The sequence below is a fragment of the Trichomycterus rosablanca genome, chromosome 5, assembly GCF_030014385.1.
Source record: "Trichomycterus rosablanca isolate fTriRos1 chromosome 5, fTriRos1.hap1, whole genome shotgun sequence".
Lineage (NCBI taxonomy): Eukaryota > Metazoa > Chordata > Actinopteri > Siluriformes > Trichomycteridae > Trichomycterus > Trichomycterus rosablanca.
This window is the reverse complement of record NC_085992.1, coordinates 39,690,217-39,716,713: the sequence shown is the minus strand read 5'-3', so window position 1 is coordinate 39,716,713 and position 26,497 is coordinate 39,690,217. Positions and strand designations below refer to the sequence as shown.

Below are 26,497 nucleotides of genomic sequence, written 5' to 3'. Positions count from 1 at the left end.
ATGTAAGATTACAATGCAAAATCACAATCACACACACAAATATATATATATATATACCCCGATCAACCATAACATTAAAACCAACTCCTTGTTTGTTCATCTCACTGTGGTTGTCCTTTGGGGGTCCTGACCATTAAAGAACAGGGTGAAAGCAGGCTAAAAAAGTATGTAGAGAAACAGATGGACTACAGTCAGTAATTGTAGAACTACAAAGTGCTTCTATATGGTGATATATAAGCTGATAAAATGGACAGTGAGTGTAGAAACAAGGAGGTGGTTTTAATATTATGGCTGATCGGTATATATATATATATATATATATATATAATGTGGTGCTTCTGCCCCCACCCTTTTGTACGCCACAGATAATGCTTTTATTCTTTGGTTTGTCTCACACAACGTTAAGAGGTTTGTCTTACTCAGTTTTACATGTATAAAATCAAGTTGTGAACGTCTGCAGTAACAGTGGTGTCTGAATTAAACAGTCCTGTATATTTAAATACTATTTGGTGTGTTCTATGTAGGTTGAGATGCTGCCAGAAAGTCACACTTTGGTGGGGAAAAAGCTTTTTTGCATAGTTCTGTCATCACCAACACGGTGTTGCTCATAGAAAAATAATGTTTTAGTATTTGTGTTTGTACTAGTTGTGGTTGTGTTTAAGTGCTTTCTTCACACTATTGTAAAATGTAAAATAGGAACACTACCTGTTTAACCAATGTTGTTTTTATGTCTGCTTTACACCAAAGTTCATTTAAAGCAAACTTTAGAAAACATTTCATTAGATTGGTCTGGTCAGAGACCAGTAGCAGACCTAAATAGAAATTGGACCTGAATGAAATCAAAAATAAGGACTTATTAGTAACAAGGTTTTTAATTTTTTTATAAGACTTACTGGATGTCTGGCAAAACAGATTTTAAGGACATTATTTTACTCAAGTTATACTTCTCTGGATGTTAGGTAGACGCACTACATGAGTGGCAAGAGTGTACTTAAAACCACTGCAATTCACAACCAACTTTTATTGATTTATTTTATGCATTTTCTCCCTATTTTCCTCCCGATTTAGCGCATTCAATGTCTTCCGCTGCTGAGGGATACATGATTGCATCCGAGGAGAGCACGTCGCTGTACACGCCTGTTCCGACATGTGTACAGCCCTCCTCTTCTCACCCATGCATTCTGCACAGGCGTCTCTTCCGCCAATCAGGGTCCTTTACACAGCGGAGGAAGATCCCACCCACACATAGTCTGGTCCCCACACTGCTGATATGATGGCCAATTAATATCTGCTGCAGGCACTGCCAATTTTGCCCGCCAGATGGCGCCCAGCCATCCGGTTGCAACAGAATCGAGGGGTTCGGAAACTTGGCGCTGGTGTGCTAGTGGAATATCCCGCTGCGCCACCTGGGCGATCACAACCACCTTTTAAAAAGATATTTTAAGTTTTTATATTGTTATCTAATTTTTCTACTCATTTTGTGCAAGATTCTTTTGATAAGGCTTTAAAGAACACAGGCAAACAATGCCTATACACATTACCAGCCTAAATTGCATCTCTTCAGGATGGGCACAGGTTTTTTGGCACAGTGGCATTGGCATAGTAGTTAAAATCATTGAGACAATATTAGGAGCCAAGTCTGTCTTCAAAACCCTAGTCAAACATGAGACTGGTCACCACCAAGCTTGCTCCTCCCACAAGTCATGTCCTCTTCACTTTTTTGTAAACAAGACAATCTGGCACAATGATGCACAATAGGTCTGGTGGAAATCACACCAAGGCACTGCAGTCATTGCTGATCTGCGCCAAGACTGCCATAGTAAGACAATACAGACTCTGGTCCCAGTTAAAAAAACCTACACATAACCAAAACTAATCTCTGAACTCACAGTCCCAGCAGCTATGAATGAGTTCATTTCCTCCCATTCCAAGGGAGAAATATATTTAGAAACAGAGCTGATAGTGAAAAGAGGTGGAAGAATGCACTGAATCAGGGCTGCCAGGGCTTTCTGTCTTTGCCCTTCTGCTCAGGAATGTGTTTAAAGTGACACTTGTCTCCAAAGTGACAGCCAGTAGTCCTCCAGAAATAGCATTCGTCTCCATTAATAGGACCTCTACGCCTCGCCCTGGAGAAGACACATCCCAAAACACACACACACGAGTAAATTTACACAAACTTTATAAGTAAATAGAAGAACATAATATATACACTGACATTACATTAAAACCACCTCCTTGTTTCTACACTCAATGTCCATTTTATCATATAGAAGCACTGTAGTTCTACAATTATTAACTGTAGTCCATCTGTTTCTCTGCATGCTTTGTTAGCCACCTTTCATGCTGTTCTTCAATGGTCAGGACCCCCAAAGGACCACCACAGAGTAAGTATTATTTGGGTGGTGGATCATTCTCAGCACTGCAGTGACACTGACATGGTGGTGGTGTGTTAGTGTGTGTTGTGCTGGTATGAGTGGATCAGACACAGCAATGCTGATGGAGTTTTTAAACACCTCACTGTCACTGCTGGACTGAGAATAGTCCACCAACCAAAAATATCCAGCCAACAGAGCCCGTGGGCAGCATCCTGTGACCACTAATGAAGGTCTAGAAGATGACCAACTCAAACAGCAGCAATAGATGAGCGATCGTCTCTGACTTTACATCTACAAGGTGGACCAACTAGGTAGGAGTGTCTAATAGAGTGGACAGTGAGTGGACACAGTATTTAAAAACTCCAGCAGTGCTGCTGTGTCTGATCCACTCATACCAGCACAACACACACTAACACACCACCACCATGTCATTGTCACTGCAGTGCTGAGAATGATCCACCACCCAAATAATATCTGCTCTGTGGTTGTCCTGACCATTGAAGAACAGGGTGAAAGCAGGCTAAAAAGGTATGTAGGTATGTATATGGACTACAGTCAGTAATTGTAGAACTACAAAATGCTTCTATACAGTAAGTGGAGCTGATAAAATAGACAGTGATTGTAGAAACAAGGAGGTGGTTTTAATGTTATGGCTGATCAGTGTATATCCAAATTGTACATGTATGCCAGCCAGTGTATTCCAGTGTCTGTTGTATTTCAGCAAAGTGCACTGTGAGGATGGTTTAAAAAAGGATTTGTTAAACAATGGTGACCACAGTCTGCTGAACAGCATGAAGACCTTCCATTTGGAAAAACTGCAGCAATCCCCAGTATCCACAGTTCCCAAATGATTACAACGTGTAATTAATAGGAAAGATTATGTAATACAGTGGTAAACAGGGACAGTGGTAGCCTAGTGGGTAGAGCTTTGGGCTATCAACCGGAAGATTGGCGGTTCAATGTATATGTATATATGACAAATAAAGTATATCTTCTTCTCCTTCTAAACATGCCTCCGTACCAACTTTTTGATTGTGTGGAAGGCATTACATTCAAAATGTGTTTATATTTACAAAATACAATAAAGTTGGTCCACTTAGTTGCATCCTGCAAAGGCCAGGGTCCACAAAAGCTTACAAAGCATCAAAGGGACCTCATTGTTGCAAGGTATCAGACAGGAAAAGGGTATAATAAATTTCCAGGGCATTACATTTACCATGGAACACAGTGAAGACGTCATCAACATGTGGAAACAAGACAAAACTTATCTGGGAGGCTGCCAAGAGGCCTACAGCAACATTAAAGGAGCTGCAGGAATTTCTGGTAAATACTGGTTGTGTACTACATGTGACAGCAATCTTCTGTATTTTTATTACACTATATGAACAAAAGCATTGGGACACACCTCTTAATAAATGAATTCATGTGTTTTATCTAGTCTCATCATCACAGGTGTATAAAATGAAGCATCTAGCCATGCAGTCTGCCCTTACAAACATTTGTGACTGAATTCCAGCCTACATCTTCCCTCCTAGATATTCCACAATCCACCTTTAATTTACACAGGTCACAGCTGAAGCGTTTAGGAACCATAGCAACTCAGCCATGAAGTGGCAGACCATGTAAAGTTACAGAGTGGGGTCGCCGAGTGCTGAGGTGCGTAGTGCATTAAAGTCACCAGAGCACTGCTGACTCAATAACTGCAGAATAAGTGCCGAACATCAACATTAGCATAAAAACTGTGTGCCAGGGGCTTCATGGCATGGGTTTCCATGGCTGAACAGCTGCATGCAAGTCTTACATCACCAAGCACAAAGCCAAACGTGGAATGGAGTGGTCTAAAGCACGGTGCTACTGGACTACGGAGCAGTGTAAACATGTGCTGTAAGAGGATGAATTCCGCTTTTCTGTGTTTCATTCTGATGGACGAGTCTGGGTTTGGCAAATGCCAGCTGTAAACTTTGGTGGAGGAGGGACGATGGGGTTGTTTTCAGGGTTTGGCCTGGGCCCTTTAGTTTCAGTGAAGGGAAATCTTAATGCTTCAGTACACCAAGACATTTTGGACAATTGTACACTTCCAACTTTGTAGGAACAGTTTAGGGAAAGCCCTTCCCTGTTCCAGCATGACTGTGCCCCAGTGCACAAAGCAAGGTTCACCAAGGCATGGTTGGTTGAGTTCCATGTAAAAGAATGTGACTGGCCTGCAGAGAACCTTGCCTCAACCCCATCAAACACACTTAACCAGTCCTAATGTTTAAATAGTAAATAGGCGTGGTTAAGGTAATGGACAAGTGATCAAAAGGATACAGGTTCAAGCCCCTCCACTGCCAAGATGCCTCAATTGCTTGGACTGTATCCAGCCACAACTGTGAGCAAAGGAACACATCTGCTAAATGTTGTAAATGTAACTAATTTGACATTGCTTTATGGATAACGCTGTCACCTTATAGCAAAAAGGTCCTTGGTTCGATTCCCAGGTAGAGAGGTCCGGGTCATTTCTGTGTGGTGTTTGCATGTTCTCCCCATGTCTGTGTGGGTTTCCTCCGGGAGTTTCGGTATCCTCCCACAGTCCATGAATTCAGGATAATTGGAGATACTAAAATTACCCGTGTGTGTGTGTGCTCTGTGATGGACTGGCACCCTTTTCGGGGTGTTTCCTACCTTTTGCCCGATTAATTGTACCCACCACTACCCTGAATAGGATAAATCAATAGTAAAACAAACAATAAATGAATGCACTCTACTTCTTGGCTAAATTTGGCTTGCTTGATCAGATTTCTTAATTGATGTTTATATGACTATAAAATAGTAGTCATATTAGTGTGCATGCTAACATAATTCTTGTGTTAAATGCTAAATAGACCTGCAACATAAACCCAAAACCTGTACAAAGTTGCTCCCCACATTAGACAAATCATAGTTACATTAATGCAAAACTTCTTACCCAGCAGCTCCTCCAGTCTGTGATGCAGCAGGAACTGGAAATGGTTTCTGCACACGTCTGTCAGGATACCGGACCACTAACCGTGTGTTTTCTATTAAATAACCCTGTTAAACATAAAAGTCTGCTTTAAATAACCCTTAAAATATTGTTTTAATGCAAAATGCAAATTCTTTAATGATTAAGTTCATAACAGCTTTACTAAAATAAACTGCATATAGTTATTATGGCTATACAATTAAATCACTACAACTAAATTGCATATAGTTAATAATTTTGGTGTATTAATAGGACATTATTGACTTTTGCTTGTGGATACTACAGACAAGAAGACTCACATTGAGCTTTTCCATAGCTCTTGAGGCCATGCTGGCGTTCTTAAAGTTTACAAAAGCACAGAATCGCTCGTGTAGCACTCTGATGCTTTCAATCTCTCCATAGCTGGAAATAAAAGAGGTAGACGTGAGTCAACACATGCACACAACAGAAAGATGGAAAATAAATGTGTAACATTGCATGGTCTAAATAGTCTTGGGGCTACAGTCTTACTTTTTGAAAAGGTCCCACAGGTGCTTTTCTGTCAGTTCTGTGGTTACGTTCCCCACCCAGAGAGAAGGGCACGGACTTCTGAGATGGAGAACGAGACAGAGAGATAATGAGCAAACCCAGGAGACACATGCAATATGCATGCAATGCGACAAAGCAAAGGAAATGTAAGCAGCTCTGATTGAACTCACCCTGGCTGTAGGAGTGTAAAGTCATGGTTTGCAGCTGTAAAAAGAATGGTTTAAAAATTACGTATTTGATTACACATGCACTTTTCCACCATTTTTACGTTTGCCTCCCTGTGATCCACACAGACTGCAAACTTGCCCTAAAGTATTAAAAAAATGCACTTTGTACTTTTATACCTCGAGCTGTGAGAACTGCCTGAACTGTACTGTACTTCTCAAGCAGCAGCACACTTTGTTCCTCTTCATACCCAAGATCCTGTGAACAGAGACACGTTTATTTCAACCATTAATTTTTTACTTTATATAGAATAGGATAAAATGCCTTTATCTGTCATACATACACCAATGAGCCATAACTTTAAAATCATCTCCTGGTTTCTACACATACTGTCCATTTTATCAGCTCCACTTACTATACAGAAGCACTTTGTAGTTCTACAATTACTGACTATAATCCATCTATTTCTCTACATACCTTTTTACCCTGCTTTTACCCTGTTCTTCAATGGTGATTCTCAGCACTGCAGTGACAATGACATGGTGGTGGTGTGTTAGTGTGTGTTGTGCTGGTATGAGTGAATCAGACACAGCAGTGCTGCTGGAGTTTTTAAATACCGTGTCCACTCACTGTCCACTCTATTAGACACTCCTACCTAGTTGGTCCTCTTTGTAGATGTAAAGTCAGAGACGATCGCTCATCTATTGCTGCTGTTTGAGTTGCTCATCTTCTAGACCCTCATCAGTGGTCACAGGACGCTGCCCATGGGGTGCTGTTGGCTGGATATTTTTGGTTGGTGGACTATTCTCAGTCCAGCAGTGAAAGTGAGGTGTTTAAAAACTCCAGCAGCATTGCTGTGTCTGATCCACTCATACCAGCACAACACACACTAACACACCACCACCATGTCAGTGTCACTGCAGCGCTGAGAATGATCCACCACCCAGGTAATACCCACTCTGTGGTGGTCCTGTGGGGGTCCTGACCATTAAAGAACAGGGTAAAAGCAAGCTAAGAAAAGTATGTAGAGAAACAGATGGACTACATTCAGTAGTTGTACAACTACAAAGTGCTTCCCTATGGTAAGTGGAGCTGATAAAATGGAAAGTGAGTGTAGAAACAAGGAGGTGGTTTTAATGTTATGCCTGATCGGTGTACATATACAGGTGTACAGTAGAACAAAATTCTTTCTTTGCATATCCCAGCTTGTTTGGAAGCTGGGTCAGAGCGCAGGGTCAGCCATTGTATGGCAACCCTGGAGCAGAGAGGGTTAAAGGCCTTGCTCAAGGGCCCATCAGTGGCTGCATGGCAAAGCTGGGATTCGAACTCTCAACCTCTCAGTTGATAGCCCAAAGCCCTACCCACTAGGCTACCACTTAATTGAACTTACTATACAAGAGCTGCAGTTTTGGAGATGCTCTGACCCGGTCGTCTAGCCATCACAATTTGGCCCTTGTCAAACTCACTCAAATCCTTACGCTTGCCCATTTTTTCCTGATTCTAACACATCAACTTTAAGGATAAAATGTTCACTTGCTGCCTAATATATCCCACCCACTAACAGGTGCCGTGATGAAGAGATAATCAGTGTTATTCACTTCACCTGTCAGTGGTCATAATGTTATGCCTAGTCGGTGTATGTGCAGTAAAATGAAATTATTTACTCACATATAGCAAAGAAGCTGGGGGTCTCAGTGCAGATGCAGCCTTTGTCTGGTGCCCCTGCAGCTGACAGTGTTAAGAGCCTTGTTCAAGGGCCCAACAGTGGATGCATGACAGAGCAGGGATTTGAACCCACAATCATCTAGTTTGTAACCCACAGCTCTACCCACTAGGCTACCCAGTGATTTCAAAAGCTAAAGCCTTGTTCAACTTGTTCTTATTTGCTCGATGCAGTGGTCCACAGCTTTTGTTTTCTCTCCCATTTACAGAGAGGGGCAGCAACGGAGGAGACCACAGTATTACCCCTGTGCATACATTTTACTGAAAGCTGCTAGGATTTAAGAAAAGCTTTACCAAACATTAAGTGACATACCATGAGCTGAAGCACTTTGCAAGAGTAGAGGTCGTCAACTGCTTCTTCACAGCCCTTATCTAGTTTTAGCACCTGCTCCATCGCTTTCTCTGCCTCGCTGTACCGCTAACAAATACACATTTTTTAATTATTGAGTATTTAAAACTACCACAAACTCAGAACTAGCCATGTCTGTGAGAATCTCTTACAGTAGAACTTACCTTGAGGCCCATGAGGGCGCTTCCCTTGCGGTAGTAGCCTTTAGGCCACTCTGGGGCCATCTGAATAGATTTTTCGGCATCATTAAGCGCTAACGAGTAGTGATCCAGACAGTAGTAACAGTATGAGCGATTCCCAAAAAACCTGTCATCCCACATAAAAGAAATACACTGAAAAATAAATACTGAAACAGTTGCAATCAAAATTATCCAATCAAATTGGTCAAAATGATTGAACCCCATAGGTTTATTAGCACAATTCAAAAACCAAGAACAATTTAAGTAGCTCAACACAACAAATATAACAAGTGGTTTCTCCAAATTCAACACGAAATGCCACTTTTAATGACTACTGTAGTCTACAGCAACTAATCAAAGGCTTCATTAATTGTATCAGATGCGCTCGAGATAAAACAATGGACTGGCTGGGTTCTGTGACTGATGTATGACTGGAAGTTAGAAATACAACCGACCGCTCAGGTGGCGCAGCGGTAAAAACACACGCTGGAACCAGAGCTGGGATCTCAAATACATCGTATCGAATCTCAGCTCTGCCTGCCGGATAGGCTGAGCGGCCACATGAACAACGATTGGCCTGTTGTTCAGATATGGGTGGGATTAAGATGGATAGGAGTCTCTCTCTCATAACTAATGCAATTACAACCTCTGCTGGCTGATTGATGGCGCACAGAGATGAGAAAAGAGTGGTCAGGGTCTGTCTCTCCCGACACAGTGCAGAACTGCACTGCACTCGTCAGTTGATAAGATGCATACGGCATGCTGCCCACGTGTCGGAGGGGACGTGGGTTAGCTTCGTTCTCCTCGATCAGAGCAGGGATCGGCATTGGTGGAGAGGAAGCATGGCGCAATTGGGCAACTGGACGTATTAAAAGGGAGAAAAGGGGACAAAATGCATTAAAAAAATAAAAAATAAGGGTAAGTCAAGAGAGTGGTCCAAATGTTAAGATAATACATAACTGTGTTGCAAAAACAGGGAAATAATACAAAATAATAGCAAATCTACTGCATGGTCCTAGAAATACAGTTGAAAACATAGTTTGCAATTAAAGGACCAGTGGCTACACTACCTGGACATGGCAGAAAGAGAAAGCTATCACCCGCTGCCACCTGATTCCTTAGGAGGCAGGTTGGTGGTCACAGGCACCAAGGTTACAGTTTGCACTTTAGGGCCAATACTAATCACTGAAGGGCTCCATGCCCGAACTCCAAGACATACACCTCTACTCATCCAAAAGCAAAAGGAAAGACTCCAATATGCTCATAACCATGTAAATAAGCCACAGACGTTTTGGGATTCTGTTTTGTGAAACAATGAAAAAAAGTTGGAACTTTTTGGACCTATGGATCAATACTATGCCTAAAGAAGGAAGCATACGCTAAAAAGAACACCCCGCCTACAGTGAAGCATGGTGGTAGCTCAGTGATGCTTAAGGGCTGCTTTGCTTCCTCTGGTACTGGAGACCTGTGACTGGAAATTTTATATTTTATTAGTTATTTGCATTAAACTCATAAGTTTCTGCTTTCTTAGTTCAATTAGCAGAGGTAGAAGAGACTTCTGAAAGGTTTCTGAGGTCCAGAGATATGTTGACCTTGGCATGGGCACCCCTGCACACACAGTTTTGATACTTATGCATTCTTATGGAAGTATGCCATGTTCCTAACAAGCTGACTATTCTTGTAGAATAATAAACAAGTTTGGTGTGAAAAGTCGTCCTTGAGCTGGGTCGCCGAGAAGAGTTAGCCTGAAGGGGCAGTAAAGCGGGGTATAAATACTGCAATAGGGCAGACGGTATTCACCTTTCTCTTCTGTAAAGGCATGTGTGTGATTGCATTATGAGATCAGTCCTCAGTTGAGTAATAAATTGATTATTTTGCTCTTATTATTACCCCGGGTGTCTGTGTCAATCTTTAAGGGTTATTTTGAATTCCCACAACAAATCTGAAGCATGTGGAGGGCAAGATGGATTCAATCAAGTATCAGGGTATTCTAGGATGTCGTGCCTTTTGTGAGAAAGCTGAAGCTCAGACGACACTGGACCTTTCAACAGGACAATGATCCTAGGCATACCTCAAAATCCACCAAGGCTTGATTTCAGAAAAAGTCCTGGAAGATTATAGAGTGGCCACCATAGTCACTTGACTTGGTTGCAGCACAAACAGGAAACTTAGTAAACTGGAGGCCATGGCCCATGAACTGGTCTCTGGCTATGCATCATGTTTGCAGCTGGTCATAACGGCAAAAGACATTTTATGTCGAATTTGGAGAAAGCACTAGTTAGATTAGTTATGTTGAGCTATTTTAGTTGTTCTTGTTTGGTTTATTGCAAAAAGCACAACGTTTGTGAATGTTGTTACATTTACATTCATGGCATTTAGCCACTTTTATCCAAAGCGACTTACAGTACTGTGACAGTACACTGTCTAAGCAATTGAGGGTTAAGGGCCTTGCTTAAGGGCCCAACAGTAACAACCTGACAGTAGTGGGGCTTGAACCAGCAACCTTTTGATTACTAGTCCAGTACCTTAACCACTAGGCTACAACTGCCCTATGTTGTTAATAAACCTATAAATAAATGTGATAGCAAATGTACATGACAAACGAGTCAAATGAAACATGTGATGGTATGTTGAGACAGGGCACCTTTTCCTTAAAGGCTATTTTACTTAAAGTTTTTAAATAGAGCTGATTGATAAGCTTTTTTCCTTTTACAACACAACCAATCAGGAGGCAGCTAATGAGACTAATATAAAATATCCACAATAAAGGCCATTATGAATAAGTGATCAGTAACTTCACAACATGAGAAATCAAAGTTATTTCAACCAAATAAGCAATATTCGAGTATGCAAAGAATACACAGATTACCATTCGAGAACATTTAAAACAGAGCGCAAAATGAGCGTATGAACGGGTGGGCGCATGCACGCACACACAGGGAAACTGAATCACTGAGTCAGCGAGTCAGAAACGACTCTTTTTAAACGAATTATTCATTGGAATCAAATCAGGGAGCTGTGCTCTTATCTGTGGTAAAGATTCATTCGTTTTGCTCACTCCGTTTCAGTTCATTTGTTGAAGATTCAGATGTATAAACCAATCAAAGTTTCCGAATTCAGATTTTGGGCGAAATTTTAATCTCTCTTCATTGGTTGTTGTATAAGTGACAGCTTAGTGACTGAATTACCAGTTTTACCACGAAAGCAGAGAGAATATATTATATAAAATGGTTTTCATTAGTTAAATATGGATTTTTATATTCTGGAAATATTCTGAAAACATACAAGAAGGCCTCCAAGAAAAAAAAAAATGGTATTATATCCCTAATAAAACAACACACGGATATAGGATATATGTTCTCAATTTGAAGAAGAGAAGCTCAGGTAAGCAGCGGTTTTGATTTTATGCTGCTGTGTGGTTGATCTGGGTCACGGTTCTGCTGTTTAACGTGCCCTTTCATTTTATAATGATAGCAAAGCATGATCAAATATTGAACTTTTTGGGGATTTTTTTGATGCTCATTAATTTGAAGTAAATTGGACAGCATAAATGTGACTGAGATTCTGCTGGTTTGTTTGATATAAATATTGTCCATGTTAATACAAATACAGCCTGTAATAATACAAAATATAAACACTGTAATTAGTCAGAATTCATCAGAACTACAGTATTTTGTGTTTTTAAACAATATAAGCTAAAATACGGGCAGCGGCCTGCCATTGTACTTAAGTTTACATTATATTGTAGCGTATCGTATATCGCCACTTCTCAAAAGCATATCGAGATATGAGGGGTTTTTTTTAATCATTTCGCACAGCCCTTGACAGTTAGTCATTCTGAAAAGAAACTTTAGCTAGCAATGTTAGCCAGCAAGTCAGAACATTTTAGGCAGAACTTAGTACATACAAGGTTGCTACAATAAGTGTATACATGAAGCAAGGTTATGTATTCTTCTCATATTTTTATCCCTCATTTTAAAGGTGCCTAGTCTGAACATTACCTACAGAATGTGTGGGAAATTGTAGTAGACCATACCTGTAGTCTTTTGGGTCATATTTGATAGCTTCTGTAAACATATTTATAGCTTGATTGTACTGCCCATCCTGTACCAGCCTGATCCCCTTTTCTGTGGTGAGAAAAGAAAAAAAAAATCCCATAAATACTCAAAGGTACGTTACCATATCATTACTATGTTGGTATCATTGCAGTGCGGAGAACCACTCGGTCTACCACTCAAATTATGACTGGTCAGAGAGGGTTCTATTCTATTAATAGAAAAGGTTTGAGGTAAGTGACCAAGTGTACAAAGATGAGCTAGGTTCAGTAATTGTGTATCCACAAAAGGCAGCTGGTTGGTAAGTGCTGCACATAAAATGGTCAATGAATGTATATATAAGGTAAGTGGGCCTAACAAACTGGACAGTGTTTTTTAATTGCTATAGAGAAATACAATAATTATGGTCTTCAATTAAGTCTTGTTTATAGGAACCTGGATCAGTAAAAGTAAGATTGTCTAAATACAATTGTCTACCCAGATCATTTAGCAAGACATTGTTTGGATTCATTTGAGTAAATGTGTGCATGTATAGGTGTAACCTACCTGTCAGTGAGGCACTTCTTTTACTCAGAGCATCAGATGCACTAACCTAAAACAAAATTTAAAATGTGTTATTGTAAAAGCAGTAAATTGTGATTAAACACAAGATTAATGAGCTGATTAATAAATCTAAGGCTTTACATTGCAGTACAGCTACACTGAGATTGTAATGCCAACAATTTTATGTCAGCTCCTGGCAGGCATTCTCAGCTTCAGCCACTTATAAACACATATCTATTTTCATAAATAATCCCCATAGCCATCAAATAAATTTTTTATGTTTACTACATCTCAATAATTTAACTGAGCGGTGCAGTTTATCTCTAATTAAAGTAGACTAACTAGAATCCTATTTTCTTAATGTGGACTTTTCATTCACCCTTTCTGCTGGTTTGATTTAGGGTTGTTATCTACCGTCTTTGCTGAAATTCTGTTTGAGAGTGCCTTGTAGATTAATTTGGTGGCACCAAACTCATAATATAAGGCAGGTTTTATTAGTAGTGGTTAGAGATTGCATATTATATATACATATATACATATACATTAATCTATACAAGTCCCATTTCCAGACAAGATGGAACATTTTCAAAAATGCAGTAATTATTTATTAATTAGGATTTTATCGTCATGTTTCACACACTTGGTTACATTAATGACAGGACAGGTAGTTAAGGGTTAGCTCTCCTCTTAGGTAGCTATAGGACAATTCAGTGTTTCCAATTAGCCTGGTGGCATGTTTTTGGACTGTGGGAAGAAAACGGGATACCCGGAGGAAACCCACACGGACACGGGGAGAACATGCAAACTCCGCACAGAAAGGACCTGGACCGCCCCACCCGGGGATCGAACCCAGGACCTTCTTGCTGTGAGGCGACAGTGCTACCCACTAAGCCACCGTGCCGCCCAAATCACTAATCCATTACAATAACTTTTATTTCCATAAATGCAAATGCACTGGAAATACTACACATTCAATTCCAAATCAAAACAGTAATGAAATGTATCCAGTTTAGGTTAATCCTTTGCAGAAAGTAAAGAAAAAGGAATATTAGGCTGTTCAAAAAATAGCAGTGCCAGCATTTACTTTAAAAACTCAAAAATACTTTATTTTGAATTACTGAACTAATATGTAGTGGCATAACAATAATTGTTTCCGAGATCTGTGTTGCATGGAGTCGACCAACTTCTGGCACCTCTGAACAGGTATTCCAGTCCATGATGATTGGACTACATTCCACAGTTGTTCTGCATTTTTGGGTTTTGCCTCAAAAACCACATTTTTTATGTCACCCCACAAGTTCTCTATGGGATTGAGGTCAGGGGATTGGGCTGGCCACTGCATTACCTTAATCATGTTTGTCTGTAACCAAGATGTTGTTCATTACTGGTGTGTTTTGGGTCATTGTGGTGTTGATTTCTTCTTCAGCATAGGGCAACATGATCTCAAGTATTTTGATATATTTAAACTGATCCATGATCCCTCGTATGCGATATATAGGCCCAACACCTTGGTATGAGAAACATCCCCATATCATGATTTTTGTACCACCGTGCTTTACTGTCTTCACAGTATACTGTGGTTGAATTCAGTGCTCGGGGGTCGTGTGACATACTGTCTGCGGCCACTAGACCCAAAAAGAACAATTTTGCTTTCATCAGTCCACAGAATGTTGTGCCATTTCTCTGGCAAATTTTAACCTATTTAGGGCATGTCTTTTTTTCAACAGGACTTTGCGGGGAGTTCTTGCTGGTAACTTGGCTTCACTTAATCATCTTCTAATTGTAGCAGAACTCACTGGTAACTTCAGATCTTCTTTGATCTTTCTAGAGGTGATCATTGGCTGAGTATTTGCCATTTTGGCTATTTTTTCCATCCATTCGAACAGTAGTACCCTGCTTCCTTTCATGTCTTTTGAGGTTTTTGTTGCCACTTCAAAGCCTTTGAGATCATTTTAGCTGAGCAGCCAATAATTTGCTGCACTTCTCTATATGTTTTTTCCTCTCCAATAAACTTTTTAATCAAAGTACGTTCTTCTTTAGAACAATGTCTGGAACGACCCATTTTACCCAGTGTTTCAGAAGGAAATGCGCTATGACCAACATGTGCAACATCTGCCACCATCCTACCTTAAATAATGGCCAAAATTGACACCTGTTCTGCACAGAATTAATGACTTCAACAATTGAACTCCTTGCTGCTATTATTTTGAACACACCCCATTCAATCAATGATTCAATTACTAAAATGAGTGGCATGCATGTCCTAATTGTTGGGTTGTTTTTTTTCAACCCAACAATTAGCTTACATTATCTGTATATCACTGTATATTGCCATTGGTATGTTACCATATATTGTGTACCTCTGCTTATACTGTATGTACATACATACATAGGTCACTGAATACTGTACATACAAATATGCACACTATATATTGCCTGTATATGGTCTTACAGTTTGTATATTTTTGTGTTTAATGTTCTTGTGCATTGTCTGCAACTTGTACATTGCTTGTATACTGTATTTATACTAGAGAGATACCATCAGCCGGAACCAAATTCCTTGTGTGTATCCACATACTTGGCCAATAAATCTGATTCTTTACTCTACTACACTTACAAGTAAACTATTTGCTGTGTAAAGCTATCACTTCTACCAAAAACAGTGATTTATCAGGTTAATGATGTTGGACTGCTGTTTTATTTTTTTTAACACTACTGTAGGTTTTTGCGAAATGTAGCCAGGCTTGGATGTTTTTCCACCCTACCCCACAGCCCAGACATTTGAAGAACATGGGAGATTGTTGTCACATGTACACAACCAGTAGTTTACAGAAATTACTGCAAATTTTTGTATTGTCTTTTCATCAATTTTGAAAAAGTGTCCAGTTACTGGAAATGTCACCGTTTCCATATTTAACCTCTTGATGACGTTTTCACAAAGTTCCATGGTATATGTAATGCCTTGGAAATGTTTTGCACCCTTCTTTTGAATGATACCTTTGAACAGAGAGCACTCTGATACTTTGTAAGCTCTTTGCAGACCACAGCTTTCGCTGTAAGATGTGACTAAGTGTCAGCAAAATCCTACAAGAACAGCTGAACTTTATATGGGGTTAATCAGAGTCTATTTATTTGATGGCAAGTGTCACTGACTACTATTAAACATGAGTTTGGTTCATTTTGATAACAGCCACATTCCCAGGTATAAGAGAGTGTTACACTTATACAACCACATTAGGTTTTTTGTTTATTTTCTAAAACAAAAACTGTTTATATCTACTGTATGATTATTACATCAGAATTCGACTCACCTCCCTTCCTCTGGCCTCATTTTCTTTGTTCTCTTTGGATTTACATCCTGATTTGCTCTTGGCTTTAGGCCTAAAGTGACTAACAGCATTGGCAACGAAGGCACTGCTAACATCCCATTCTGGTTCCTGGAGAAGAGAAAATGAAACACATGTTTCATAAAAGCTTGTTTAGTTTGTAATTCAAGTCCATACACAACACTCTGGCTTTGGAAAGCTAAATAGAGCTGATCTGACTGCAGTTTTAATGTGCAAAATTTACAGCACCTCCTCACAAGCCCGGGCTGATGGCTGCCGGTTTCGTTTGTTCCCCGAGGCCAGCGGTGGTGTGGCACTGCCCTTACACGGAGGACATTCTTTCTTAAGCATGTTTTCCTTCACCTCCACCTGCTTTTCCAGCTCCTGCGTTACTAGCTGCTCCTCACCCTCAGAACCACTGTCCTCCTCAGAGTCAACCTCTTCATGCTCTTCCTGAGCGAACAGGAGAAAACATTACAATCATTCCCTGGAGGTAGCCGAGCAAGCTCACTGAATAAAAAAAACACAGCGTACCTGCACAGTGAGCTCATCTGTTGTAACCGTCTGTAGTTTCTTCCGCTCTCGTCGTCGCTGAAAACAAAACGAAAGCAAAAGTTCGCACCAGTTCTGATAAATTTATTGCAAATAGAAAACATTACACGTTATAATACAGCTTCACTCGTTGTGATGACACCAAAATATATTTAACATATTCCTGTTTTATTATTTATCTCATTAAGCTTACCTTCCTCCTAGCTTTTCGTCTCTCAGCTCTTCTCTTGGCTTTCTCCTCCTCACTGAGACCATCTTCACTATTCAGCCCATTCTAAACCACCCAAACACAAAGACTTAAGTTAACTTGAGCTCAAAGCAACAGTCGTAATTCTTTAATCTGCAGGGGGGAAAAGATACTGTGCATGGAAAAAAAATTATAATAAAATAAAATAATTAGGCATTTACCATACCTGGGAGAGTGTCGCTGATGTGGCACTGGTTTCCATCTCCTCTGGTGGCTGGTCATTGAACCCTGCAGAGAAGTTGCAAAAGAAAACGTTATGTCCTGATGATCTTAGGAATATGACCTTAATCAGTGGTACAATGGTACCTTGTAACTCGACATCCTCTAAACTCGAAACTTAAAGCCCTTTGTCAAGAAATTTGTACCCTTAAACTCGATGCGTGTGGGACTGCCACTTTGTTCACCGCTCGGCTTGAGCAATGCGGTAAAACGCCAACAAAGTGCGAATATGAGACAAATCTGCATTTGTGTGAAATAAAATTCACTCTGAAAGCATCCACATACTGTATATCTGTGTTTAGCTGGATTTTTCTCCCGTTTTACTTTTAAACTTGTGTTATAGCTCGGGGTTCTGAGAAATTGTAAGAATCAGCTTTTCCGAGAGAGTCTAAAAGGCTTATCGTTTAAAAAACAATAATAATTTAATGACTGTGTGTGTATTAAAGGATTACATAGAAACACTAAACTTCTTTTATTTATTACTGCTCATAAGTTCTCTCCAATAATGAAATTCCTCGCTCATGTTTTAGTACAATATGTCCATTTGTGCGCCTCCCCACACCATAGGAAATAACAGCACAGCCAGTGCAAAAAGTAGTTGTCAAGCCTCATGTAAGTGCGATCAGAAAATGCTAAGGAATATGGTATTCCAAGATCAAGCATCTCCACAATTAAGAAGCATAAGGAAACAATAAAGAAGTAAGCTAAAGTGCAGGTTTCATTGTATTTTTATATTGTATTCAGTGTTTTTATATAATATTTGTGTTATTTTCAGAGTATAAGTGTCAAAAACAACCCCATTATTTTACATTAGCCGAAAATATGTGCAGTTCCACGGGACCATGGAACGCATTAACAGGCTTACCATACATCCTTATGGAAAAAAAATAGCTTGACACCCAGTGCTTTTAAAACTCGACGCCAGTCCCAGTACCAATTAAGTTTCAAGGTACCACTGTATTTCAACTGTCACTAAAGATCCCTCCACACACACCTATCAATAACAATATGAAACAAACCATCGAAAACTGATGTGTTCTCATCGAGAACAAAGAATGAATCACAGATTTGTGAAATAAAACAGAATCTTGCCAATAAAATACTCCAAAAAGTTGTAAACATATTCAGTGTTCTAAAGGCTTATTTTCATGCATTGTTTATTCAGTGCGTTTACCAGATGTTCCTCAAGTCACATTTGTAACTGATCTAACGTTCCACTTTTATTTTACTAGTTCCCGGATTCACTCACAAGTGCAGACATGCAGGCACGCACGCACGCGCGCGCGCGCACACACACACACACACACACACACACACACACACACACACACACACACACACACACACACACACACACACACACACACACACACACACACACAACTTTAATAAAAACTTGACAATCTAGACACATCTCATTTTTTAAGTTATAAGTGTACTATATAAAGCAGATACACCGCATGCATCTCTGCATGCTTTGTTAGCCCCTTTCATGCTGTTCTTCAATGGTCAGGACTCTCCCAGGACCACTACAGAGCAGGTATTATTTAGGTGGTGGGTCATTCTCAGCACTGCAGTGACACTGACATGGTGGTGGTGTGTTAGTGTGTGTTGTGCTGGTATGAGTGGATCAGACACAGCAGCGCTGATGGAGTTTTTAAACATCTAACTGTCACTGCTGGACTGAGAATAGTCCACCAACCAAAAACATATCCAGCCAACAGCTCCCTGTGGGCAGCATCCTGTGACCACTGATAAACTCAAACAAAACAAACTCAAACAGCAGCAATAGATGAGTGATCATTTCTGACTTTACATCTACAAGGTGGACCAACTAGGTAGGAGTGTCTAATAGAGTGGACAGTGAGTGGACACGGTATTTAAAAACTCCAGCAGCTTTGCTGTGTCTGATCCACTCATACCAGCACAACACACACTAACACACCACCACCATGTCAGTGTCACTGCAGTGCTGAGAATGACCCACCACCTAAATAATACCTGCTCTGTAGTGGCCCTGACCATTGAAGAACAGGGTGAAAGCAGGGTAAAAAGTATGTAGAGAAACAGATGGACTACAGTCAGTAATTGTAGAACTACAAAGTGCTTCTATACGGTAAGTGGAGCTGATAAAATGGACAGTGAGTGTAGAAACAAGGAGGTGGTTTTAATGTTCTGGCTGATCAGTGTATAACAACAATACAAAAAAAAATATTTCAACACTGCTGAACACAAATGCCATTATATAATGATTACAGTCACTTTCTCGTCAGCTAGTACAAACAGTTTAACCACGAGTTCAAAAACAAAACTCCTTCGAGCTGTAGTCTGGTCACACTCGGGAGAAGCATGTGATATCAGCAGGATTAAAAAAAGAAGTAAACTGATCAGCCACAACATTAAAACCACCTCCTTGTTTCTACACTCACTGTTCATTTTTATCAGCTCCACTTACCATATAGAAGCACTTTGAAGATCCACAAGTACTGACTGTAGTCCATCTGTTTCTCTACATACTATTTATAGCCTGCATTCACACTGTTCTTCAATGATCAGTACCACCACATGACCACCACAGAGCAGGTATTATTTGGGTGGTGGATCATTCTCAGCACTGCAGTGACACTGACATGGTGGTGGTGTGTTAGTGTGTGTTGTGCTGGTATGAGTGGATCAGACACAGCAAAGCTGCTGGAGTTTTTAAATACCGTGTCCACTCACTGTCCACTCTATTAGACACTCCTACCTAGTTGCTCCACCTTGTAGATGTAAAGTCAGAGACGATCGCTCATCTATTGCGGCTGTTTGAGTTGGTCATCTTCTAGACTTTCACAGTGGTCACAGGATGCTGCCCACAGGGTGCTGTTGGCTGGATTTTTTTTGGTTGGTGGACTATTCTCAGTCCAGCAGTGACAGTGAGGTGTTTAAAAACTCCATCACCGCTGCTGTGTCTGATCCACTCATACCAGCACAACACACACTAACACACCACCACCATGTCAGTGTGACTGCAGTGCTGAGAATGACCCACCACCTAAATAATACCTACTCTGTGGTGGTCCTAAGAGGGTCCTGACCATTGAAGAACAGCATGAAAGGGGGCTAACAAAGCATGCAGAGAAACAGATGGACTACAGTCAGTAATTGTAGAACTACAAAGTGCTTCTATATGGTAAGTGGAGCTGAGAAAATGGACAGTGAGTGTAGAAACAAGGAGGTGGTTTTAATGTTATGGCTGATCGGTGTGTGTTTTAATAAATAACATTTTGACTATGACTCAGCCGCATTTACATTCAGCACTGTTAGACACCCACAACAGTTTACCAGAGTAAAGAATGAAAGTACAAAAAGTACAATATGGTGTATATAAGCTAAAGTACAAAGAGCTACAAAATTAGGTGCTACACTCGGGGGGGATTCTACTGTTTATTAAAGCTGAAAAGACCAGGAGTCATTGCCAAGATACAGGTGGAGAAAAAAAGACAACTATTGTTAAGCAACTCCTGTTGCTTAAATAAAACACGATACATTTAAAGGCCACACAATCAGGCAAATATATGAACACCTTTACTGTCATTGTACAAGTACAATGAGATTTGGTGTACCTGTACTGTTCTTGATATGAAGAAAGAACATAGAATAGATATATACAGTGCAGTCCAGTAGTGAAAATACACTTTATGTACACTACAAATTAGGGCTAGGCGGTATATCGCAAATATCGATATATTCGATATTACTTTTTACACAATGTTAAAAATGGCCATATTCGATATATCGAGTATGTCTAGGATACACAGGTTACCGTTTGACAACATTTAAAACATACCACATAACGCTTTCTCTAGCGCATGAGCGGACACACATGCAAACTGAATCACTGATACCCCTTTTCCACCGACGCGGAACGGTTCCGGTTCTGGTTCGCGAACTTGATTTTGAACCGGTTCTGCATGTTTCCACCGAAAAAAAGAGGTTCCAGACAGCGAACTAGCGGGCCAATCTGGCACCACAGAATACTTGGCTTTTCAGCGCGAACCGTGACGTGATCGGTGGGTGTGTAAAAGTGTAGAGGTTTGGGTGCTTTGCTAAACCACTGTGCTGCTGTTTCATATGGAGCTTAATGCTGCATTTTTATCTTTAAAAGTTCACCTGATAAAATTTTGAGCCAGTTTGCTGCTGATATTTTCAAAGCGCCTTATGCCAAGTTCACACTGCACGACTTTCTGATTTGTCGGGTCGTTGTACAGTTCACACTACACGACTGAATCTCCTGCACTCGGGAGTCTTTCAGTCGGTGTATATTTCACACTACACGACTGATCGGCGATAGGGGGTTTCACACTACACGATCCATCACCAACTGGAATCACAGGCGAGCTTCTCTGCTCTCCCAAATATCGTTTTGTCACGAAAACAAACGCGAGAAGTGACGAGGGGTTTAATGATACCACGTCCAAAAATGCACGTCAACAAGTAGCAAGTGATCAAAGTGTTTGTGCGCTGATGTGCAGCGTCAAATCAAGGAGGAAAAATAAATGAATCTGAGTGGAATCTGAGTGAAGTTGGAGGTTAATTAATATTTTTGCAATGCACCGTTGGTGTTTTGTAGAGAACGATCAAGTCAGAAATACCGTAATACGTGTGTGTGCCGGTGTATTCTGATATAAACTATATTATCCCCCTCTCCCACCTGTTTACACTCCTCTCTTGCGTTTCCCCTCACACCGTATCTTGCGTCCTCATTGGCTGTTTGACACAGCACTCATTGCCAGACGTGCAACTGAGATCAGATATCTGACATGCTAGAAATCTCAATCCGGTCGCCGAGCGCTCGGCGAGCCGGTCGGATGGAGTTGTTGAGTAGTTCACACATGGCGACTGAGTGCCGAGTTTTGATCGCCAAGCGAACGCCGAGTTGCTCCCGAGCCGGCGTTGCTCGCCGAGCGAAATCTGGCCAAATATCATGTAGTGTGAACTTGGCATTAAAGAACTGTGTGATATGACGTGGTAAAAGTGACCCAGACAGAACGAAAAACGCTTAACGTGAAAAATAAAGCATAACGTGGCTTCTTGTACTAAAACAACGACTGATGAATTTGGGCAGTACAGAGCACTTATAACCAGTAATAACGGTGAGAAATGTAGTGTTTCTATGTCGTACTTTTAGTACATTCAGCCACGTTACTCTTGAATTTTTACGTTACGCTTTTTCGACTCTCCCAGAAAGATTCAGGACCCCGAGCTGCATGAACACCACACGTGACATAAATCCAGCTAAGCACAGATACAAGTTGTATTTTAGAGTAGATTTGATGGCTATTTCACACAGATGGATGTTCATGTTGTGGAACTTTAGTGATGTTTCACCGCTTAAGACGAGCGCTGAGCAAATCGGTTATTTGCACCGAGTCGCGGTGAAAAAGCTTCTCACGTCAATGAACTAAAGAAAACAACAACTGCGACAAACACGTCTACGTCTTCTTATCACCAATAGCTGATCGATGCTTTTTACATAAAAACGAACATCTGTAACAACAGCACAAATGCTCGCACATAACCTACACGCTCCACCATGATATTACTACTCTTAACTTTTGTTAAGCAACGCCCACCGTTGATGACGCATGCTTGGTTCTCAAAAACTGGTAAAAACGCGCGTCGGTTCTCTACAAAACACCAAGGTTCTAAGAAACTTGAACAGAACCGGTTCAAGAACCATGGTTCTTTTGGTGGAAAAGCGCTATGAGTAAATAAGCTAAAAGTGCTCTGCCACTGTACTTAAAGTTTACATTATATTGTATATCGCCACTTCTCAAAAGCATATCGAGATATTAGTTTTTTTAGTCATATCGCCCAGCCCTACTACAAATATGTACAGTGTATCACAAAAGTGAGTACTCCCCTCACATTTCTGCAAATATCTCATTATATCTTTTCATGGGACAACACTATAGACATGAAACTTGGATATAACTTAGAGTAGTCAGTGTACAGCTTGTATAGCAGTGTAGATTTACTGTCTTCTGAAAATAACTCAACACACAGCCATTAATGTCTAAATAGCTGGCAACATAAGTGAGTACACCCCACAGTGAACATGTCCAAATTGTGCCCAAATGTGTCGTTGTCCCTCCCTGGTGTCATGTGTCAAGGTCCCAGGTGTAAATGGGGAGCAGGGCTGTTAAATTTGGTGTTTTGGGTACAATTCTCTCATACTGGCCACTGGATATTCAACATGGCACCTCATGGCAAAGAACTCTCTGAGGATGTGAGAAATAGAATTGTTGCTCTCCACAAAGATGGCCTGGGCTATAAGAAGATTGCTAACACCCTGAAACTGAGCTACAGCATGGTGGCCAAGGTCATACAGCGGTTTTCCAGGACAGGTTCCACTCTGAACAGGCTTCGCCAGGGTCGACCAAAGAAGTTGAGTCCACGTGTTCGGTGTCATATCCAGAGGTTGGCTTTAAAAAATAGACACATGAGTGCTGCCAGCATTGCTGCAGAGGTTGAAGACGTGGGAGGTCAGCCTGTCAGTGCTCAGACCATACACCGCACACTGCATCAACTCGGTCTGCATGGTCATCATCCCAGAAGGAAGCTGACGCACAAGAAAGCCAGCAAACAGTTTGCTGAAGACAAGCAGTCCAAGAACATGGATTACTGGAATGCCCTGTGGTCTGACGAGACCAAGATAAACTTGTTTGGCTCAGATGGTGTCCAGCATGTGTGGCGGCGCCCTGGTGAGAAGTACCAAGACAACTGTATCTTGCCTACAGTCAAGCATGGTGGTAGTAGCATCATGGTCTTGGGCTGCATGAGTGTTGCTGGCACTGGGGAGCTGCGGTTCATTAAGGGAAACATGAATTCCAACATGTACTGTGACATTCTGAAACAGAGCATGATCCCCTCCCTTCGAAAACTGGGCCTCATGGCAGTTTTCCAACAGGATAACGACCCCAAACACCAACCTCCAAGATGACAACTGCCTTGCTGAGGAAGCTGAAGGTAAAGGTGATGGACTAAACCCAATTGAGCACCTGTGGCGCATCCTCAAGTGGAAGGTGGAGGAGTTCAAGGTGTCTAAAATCCACCAGCTCCGTGATGTCATCATGGAGGAGTGGAAGAGGATTCCAGTAGCAACCTGTGCAGCTCTGGTGAATTCCATGCCCAGGAGGGTTAAGGCAGTGCTGGATAATAATGGTGGTCACACAAAATATTGACACTTTGGGCACAATTTGGACATGTTCACTGTGGGGTGTACTCACTTATGTTGCCAGCCATTTAGACATTAATGGCTGTGTGTTGAGTTATTTTCAGAAGACAGTAAATCTACACTGCTATACAAGTTGTACACTGACTACTCTAACTTATATCCAAGTTTTATTTCTATAGTGTTGTCCCATGAAAAGATATAATAAAATATTTGCAGAAATGTGAGGGGTGTACTCACTTTTGTGATACACTGTATGTGCAAATGTGAGATATGAGGTAAAGTTCCACATGGGAAGCATGGTTGGGATGTTGCAATACTAAACGACAATGTCCGTCTGAGAAGTTCCCCTATAAGGTGTCATGTGCCTTCAAGACATGTGCACGAGAATATAGCAATGAGCAGTAGCAATGCCATCAACCGTATAGCATAATCTGTGTAGTTTAATCTCTTATTTTATTGGTAGTAGAACTTTGTCACTATAAATGGTGTTGCTGTATATAATTTATGTTGAATGTCCCTGATTTATTTATTTATTAGGATTTTGGTTTCATTAATGACAGTAATGGTAGTTACTCGTTACACAAGATTCATCAGTTCACAAGTATATTGTGAAACACAGTCATGGACAATTTTTTTGTACCTCCAGTTAACCTCACTTGCATGTCTTTGGACTGTGGGAGGAAACCGGAGCTCCCGGAGAAAACCCACACAGACACAGGGAGAACATGCAAACTCCACACAGAAAGAATCCAGACCACTCCACCTGGGAATTAAACCCAGAACCTTATTGCTGTGAGGCGACAGTGCTACTCACTGAGTGAATTTACCTGACTAGTACTGTAATTGTTCTGCAGGCTGCCAACAGAAAATTAACCTGGACAGGGTGCCAGTGTGACACTAAGCCTCATACTTACACAGTTAATGGTAGCCAAATCCACCTACACTCCACGTCTTTTGGGAGGTTTTTTTTGTTTTTTTGTTGGAAGATTACCCAGAGGACATAGTGAGATCACACCTATTTTGCTACTTGCTATACTTTAATCATGCTGCCACAGATTGCGTAGTTTTGAAGTCATTATTTATTAATTTTTACGTGCTTATTAAGTAATTAGTGACTCAATGGCTTCATTTCATTTAAGCATACCAACCAACCTTCCTAAAAAGGAAAGCATATAGCAAATCTAAAAGAAAGCAACAAGAATGGTGTCAACAGCTTACTTCAGATTTAATTAAGGAAATGTACGAAAAAAATGCAAATCTGTAAACACAGAGGAAACACGACAAAAAATGTACACAGCATGTATTGCTGGCAAACCTGGCAACACTGGTGAATAAAATGCTTGTAAACTACATTTAGGGTGCATTCATCTTTGTAATACAGATGCAGCTCCACACATTCTCATCTATCTCAGCTGCACACCACACACACCATACACATTCCAAAAATGCTTTACTGGATTCAGATTTGATGACTGTGAAGGCCATTAAAAAAAATATGCTCATTGTTCTGTTTGAAATGACTAGTGTGAAATAATGCATAGGGGCAGTTGTCGCCTAGCGGTTAAGGTGCTGGACTAATAATCAAAAGGTTGCTGGTTCAAGCCCCACCACTGCCAGGGTGTCACTGTTGGGCCCTTGAGCAAGTAAGAGTAAGTCGCGTCTGCTAAATGCTAAAAATGTAAATGTAAAGCCATTATTATGTACCATCTTTATTATGGTACCACTGTAAGAAAGGTATATTTTGGCAATACAAGGATGAACGTCATAAGCAACAATACCCAGATAGGCGGTGGCATTCAAACTATGCTAAAGTGGTATTAAAAGCCCCAATATGTGCAAAGTAAACATTCCCCACACCATAACATCACCAGCAGCTGCCTTAACTTTCGGTAAATGGACTGATGGTGTTTAAAACACTACCACTGGCAGAAAAAATATATATATATATTTATCACACCAGGCAATTTAAAAAACAAAAATGTAACTATCTAGTCTAGGTGAACCTGTGCCCACTGTAGCCTCAAGATTCTTATTGGAA

At 40.7% G+C, this 26,497-nt stretch overlaps 1 protein-coding gene across 1 annotated transcript; it reads right to left on the bottom strand.

The window, feature by feature from the left end:
* Positions 1–896: 896 nt before the first annotated feature.
* Positions 897–17,236, bottom strand: zgc:123010 (uncharacterized protein LOC641500 homolog). The gene is made up of 15 exons (XM_062995182.1): positions 17,188–17,236; positions 16,968–17,048; positions 16,757–16,813; positions 16,472–16,675; positions 16,208–16,333; positions 12,900–12,945; positions 12,335–12,425; positions 8,284–8,425; positions 8,084–8,188; positions 6,228–6,306; positions 6,054–6,087; positions 5,866–5,940; positions 5,655–5,757; positions 5,320–5,423; positions 897–2,126 (listed from the first exon to the last, which is right to left on the bottom strand). Exons 1-15 carry the CDS (start codon positions 17,221–17,223, stop codon positions 1,991–1,993), a joined length of 1,419 nt encoding a protein of 472 aa, XP_062851252.1. The 5' UTR covers positions 17,224–17,236; the 3' UTR covers positions 897–1,990.
* Between the last annotated feature and the right edge of the window lie 9,261 nt (positions 17,237–26,497).

Coding starts and splice junctions, on each gene's coding strand:
- zgc:123010 (XM_062995182.1), bottom strand. CDS start 17,223: ATGGAAACCAGTGCCACATCAGCGACACTCTCCCAG. Junction 12,946..16,207: donor ATGAGGCCAGAGGAAGGGAG/GTGAGTCGAATT, acceptor ATTTTGTTTTAG/GTTAGTGCATCTGATGCTCT. Junction 6,088..6,227: donor GGCAGTTCTCACAGCTCGAG/GTATAAAAGTAC, acceptor TTCTTTTTACAG/CTGCAAACCATGACTTTACA.